Source organism: Epinephelus moara, chromosome 17, assembly GCF_006386435.1.
Source record: "Epinephelus moara isolate mb chromosome 17, YSFRI_EMoa_1.0, whole genome shotgun sequence".
NCBI lineage: Eukaryota > Metazoa > Chordata > Actinopteri > Perciformes > Serranidae > Epinephelus > Epinephelus moara.
In genome coordinates, this window is record NC_065522.1 from 29182678 (window position 1) to 29186749 (window position 4072).

The following is a 4072-nucleotide window of genomic DNA, read 5'->3' on the forward strand; positions in this document are numbered from 1 at the left end:
GCTTTTTTGGTTCATAGTTTATGATTGACGTGCGATTTATTCGCGTTTAGAGGGAATAAATTTCCGTTATAACGGAAACGTGAGCACAGTTATCTAACGTTATACAAAATACACAGACTAACTAACTAACTAACTGATTGAATAACATAAACAACTGAAAACTGAAAAAAATTAGTTTGCACCGTTAGCTCCGGTAAGGGAAAGCATGAGGGAAAGCGGCTGACCGGAAGTCACGCACAAAAAAACGGAAGTTGATCACTATTAACTTCCGTGTTTGAAAATAAGGTGGATATGCTTTACTCACAAGTGTGTGAATTGACCTGGATATGAAGCGTCCGTAGCGCCAAATATTATAACGGTAGTTTCTAAAGAGCAAAAAAAAATAAATCAGCAGCAGAGGTCATATTTCAGCAGCGGAGCACCACCGCTGCTAGTTGCATATAGGGGAAACACTGTTGCTCAATGGATTTGTGGGAAATGGTCTTTTGTGTGTATAGAAAATGTTTTAGATCTATGAGTTCAGCTCATGAAAAATGGGAGCAAAAACAAAAGTGTTGCGTTTATATTTTTGTTCAGTGTATATATACATATATGTGTGTGTGTGTGTGTGTGTATGTACATGTACACGCACACACACATATGTGTGTATATATATATATATATATACATATATATACATATGTGTGTGTGTGTATGTACATATATACAGTGTGAATATAAAGAGTAAGATTCACTGTGTATAATTTTGAAGGACTAATCCATAGGCCTACTGTGCTATATAACTTTCTACAGTGTGTTCAGCCTTCATTCATGACATCACAGCTGCTCATTAATGATTGGCTTGTACATTACCCGATCAGCTCATGGCTGGGGCACAGAGATTTGGATCGCTTCCTCGTCTTCCTCTTCTCAGCCATTTTGACTGCTGCAGCTGAAATAAAACTACAGGAAGCAAAATAACTTTACCTGACATCTGTTAAGAACTAATTCCAACATGGTGTCACATTAATTCTTTAATTTGATCAGTTTCTGGCTAAGGTGTCAGGAACAGACATGAATGACCAAGGACGGGCTGCAAGAGCCAAAATTTACCTCACATTTATTTGATTTTTGTCTAAAGTCACTTAAAATAAAAATGTTTTATGAAACTACAGTTATGGTTTCAACTGTGTATGTTAATATGCAGCAGGTCCCAACTACATTGAAACAAAGCTGGAATATATAACATGATATAATGATCCAACAACATAATTCTATTTTAACATTAACAGTGCAATTTATATTTTTAAGGGTAAATCTCAATGTGAAAAATGACTGAAGTTATTAAATAAATTTAGTGGAGTAGAAGTATAAAGCAGAGTAAAACGGAAATATAAGAGAGTGGGAAGACCTCACACCTAACAGTACTTTGTTACTCACATCACTGTATATTTTAAAGTGCGACAAACTACACATTCACAAACAAAGAAAGACGTGTTTTTAAGTTTTAAAATCAACTCAAATCATAAACACCTACATCTGTCAGAAAGCTTTACTTCCTTGTTCAGTGTTCTGTGGCTGCTCCTTTGTGAGCGCTCAGATGGGCGGGCTGTGAAACAAACAGACAAAAAACAGGAAGTCAGCCTCAACGTCCTCCTTCCTGTTTCAAACAGGCTGTTGATTATCAGTTGGACTGTGTTCATTTTATCCCAGCAGCTTTGTGACATCGTGTACTCAAACAATCTCTAAAGATCCCTTTTATAGAGACTCAAGTGGAGACAAACTCTAGTAACACTCATCAGATCAGGCTCTCTGTTACAGTGTGTATGTCATTAGATTCAACCGCAGCTCCAACATGCTGCACTACTGGACGGTTAGTGTCACCTAGTGGAGAAAAATTATAGCAACAAGTGTGTGGAAATCAGAGTGCACATGAGTGGGAGAAGCTCATTAGTTGAAGGAATTTAAAAAAACCTGAAGATTAAAAGAGACATTAGTTAGTAAAAAGAACAAATTGTCATTAAACTGAACATCAGAATAACAATCTTTAATCAGATTCCTCCCCTTTTTTCTGTCTTATATTCCCCTGATAAGATCGATCTCATGCAAAGATCTTTAGGACTTGTAGAAAGTAGAAAAAATATAAATATTTTCGTTTGTTTATTTGACTTTTTTTTAATAAAAGACACTTCCCTGGGTTACTTCACATATTTATTTTGTTTTGATTGTTCCTTGTTTTAATTTCCATTAATAATTCCTTTATTATTTCTCTTCCCTGTCATGTTTTAACTCTTTAATGTTCAGCACCTGCAGCTGAATTTTACTTGTGCTTTATTAATAATGTTTTATCATAATGGCATTATTTAGCTGGTGAAAACAATCTATTTGTTTACCATCAAACAGAATAGCAGCTGTAGGTACTACAAAATATTTCATATTCTTTTAATCAGATTCCTCAAAGCCTTTTTTATTATTATTTTTACTTTAAATAGTTTTCAATATTGCTGGTGCTGAGTTTTACTACTGATAAAGTTTCATTTGAATTTATTTACACGAGGCCTGAGCAGCATCAAACAGACAGGTGTGTTATGATAATAAATGTACAGAATATTTGACGCAGCTCCGCTTCATTTAATGTTAGCAGACCCTTTGGCGTCGCCTGGTGGTGGAAATAAGTACATGAAAAACATGCTGCTGCGCATGAGTGACGCAGTTCTTTGTTTACTAACACTATAAATAACAAACAGGCATCATCTCCTGTTTTCACATTTCATATCAGCTCCTCACATTAAAAACTGTCTACTTATATATTAGATGTCGTCATTTGAATCCGTTTGAGGTCAAAGTTTTCATAAACTCTTGTGTGCTCTGGACTCAGCTGCGCACTCCACTTCTCCCTCTGCACAAACAACATGTCGGCTGGGCCTGACACCAAACTGCGCACTTCCAGCAGAGACCACGAACCGATCAGCTGGTCTGATTCAGACATGCACACACACACATGTTCACAGGTTCATGCACCGACAATCACCTGAAAGGCTTCAAGGCGTTCGCTCCTTATGGCGCTGCGGATCCAAAGTCTCTTCTCTGGCTGTATCGGGTCACAGTCGATAACACGCAGCTGTAATAGATGTTGGAAAGTACCCGTCAGTTCTTTTTCGTTTCGGTTTCGATGCACCTCCCCTCCCCTTTCAAAATAAACTCCAGATATCACCGTCACACACTGATGACACACAGCAGGTTCACAGGGTCAGTTTGGACTCTGTAACAGAGTCACACAGCTCCTGATGATTATTACTGATGGAGTTCAGTTTCAAACCTGCAGCTTTACCTGACAATAAAGATGACAATAAAGTCCCAATGTCCTCAAACAAGCACTTGCTGGGTAACTGTGTCTCAGCTTGTTACTGTTGCTAAAGTTGGTCAAATTTGTTGCCATATCAAACTACAAACAAAATAATCATAAATAAACAAGTTTCAACCATTAGATTTGATCAGGTTTTGGACCTTGTCTACTTTTGTGTTGGGATCGGCTGCAGACTGACTTGGCAGAGATGGCTGCCATCTTGTTTCTACATGGTGTATTGTGCTCTTACTACCACAGAAAAATTGTCCATGAACGAGGACAACAGGTCTGAGTTAAGTACAATGAAGTATAAGGGTAAAGTAAACCCAAAATGTGGTCTCCTCATATGAGGACACAGGGTCTCAGGAGGATATAGGCTATATATATATGTATGTATATGTGTAGCATATTTCTCCACTGGTTTGTGTGTGCTTATACGTTCTCTGTTTATGTGGACCTTTGTTTGTCATTGTGGGCCGTGCTGCCCTAGTTTTGAGCTGTAGCTGCTATTTCTGTGTCAGTACATTGAGAGCCAGAGTCAAACTCCACATGATGGTTACACTGGGTCACATTTAAGTTCATCATGAGTTATTACTGAAGAGCCACGAGTCTCTTAAAATATCTACATATTCTACTCGCATGTAAAAATGAAAAGGGGAATTAATCTAACATTGGTTTTATGTGTTGTAGTGTGTTGTTCTGAGACACTGCAGTCTGACTTATCACACAAAAAGACTAAGAAAATTC

The 4072-nt window shown here is 37.6% G+C and overlaps 1 protein-coding gene across 1 annotated transcript in view; it reads right to left on the reverse strand.

Annotated features, from left to right (window-relative positions):
- Positions 1-3146, reverse strand: part of LOC126403735 (NLR family CARD domain-containing protein 3-like) — a 14510-nt gene extending 11364 nt beyond the window's left edge. Inside the window, exons 1-3 of the mRNA XM_050066471.1 lie at positions 3011-3146; positions 1517-1588; positions 853-942 (exon numbers count right to left, since the gene is read on the reverse strand). Of these exons, the coding sequence (XP_049922428.1) occupies positions 853-917 (65 nt within the window). The 5' untranslated portion in view covers positions 918-942; positions 1517-1588; positions 3011-3146. The remainder of the gene's footprint in view (positions 1-852; positions 943-1516; positions 1589-3010) is intronic.
- Between the last annotated feature and the right edge of the window lie 926 nt (positions 3147-4072).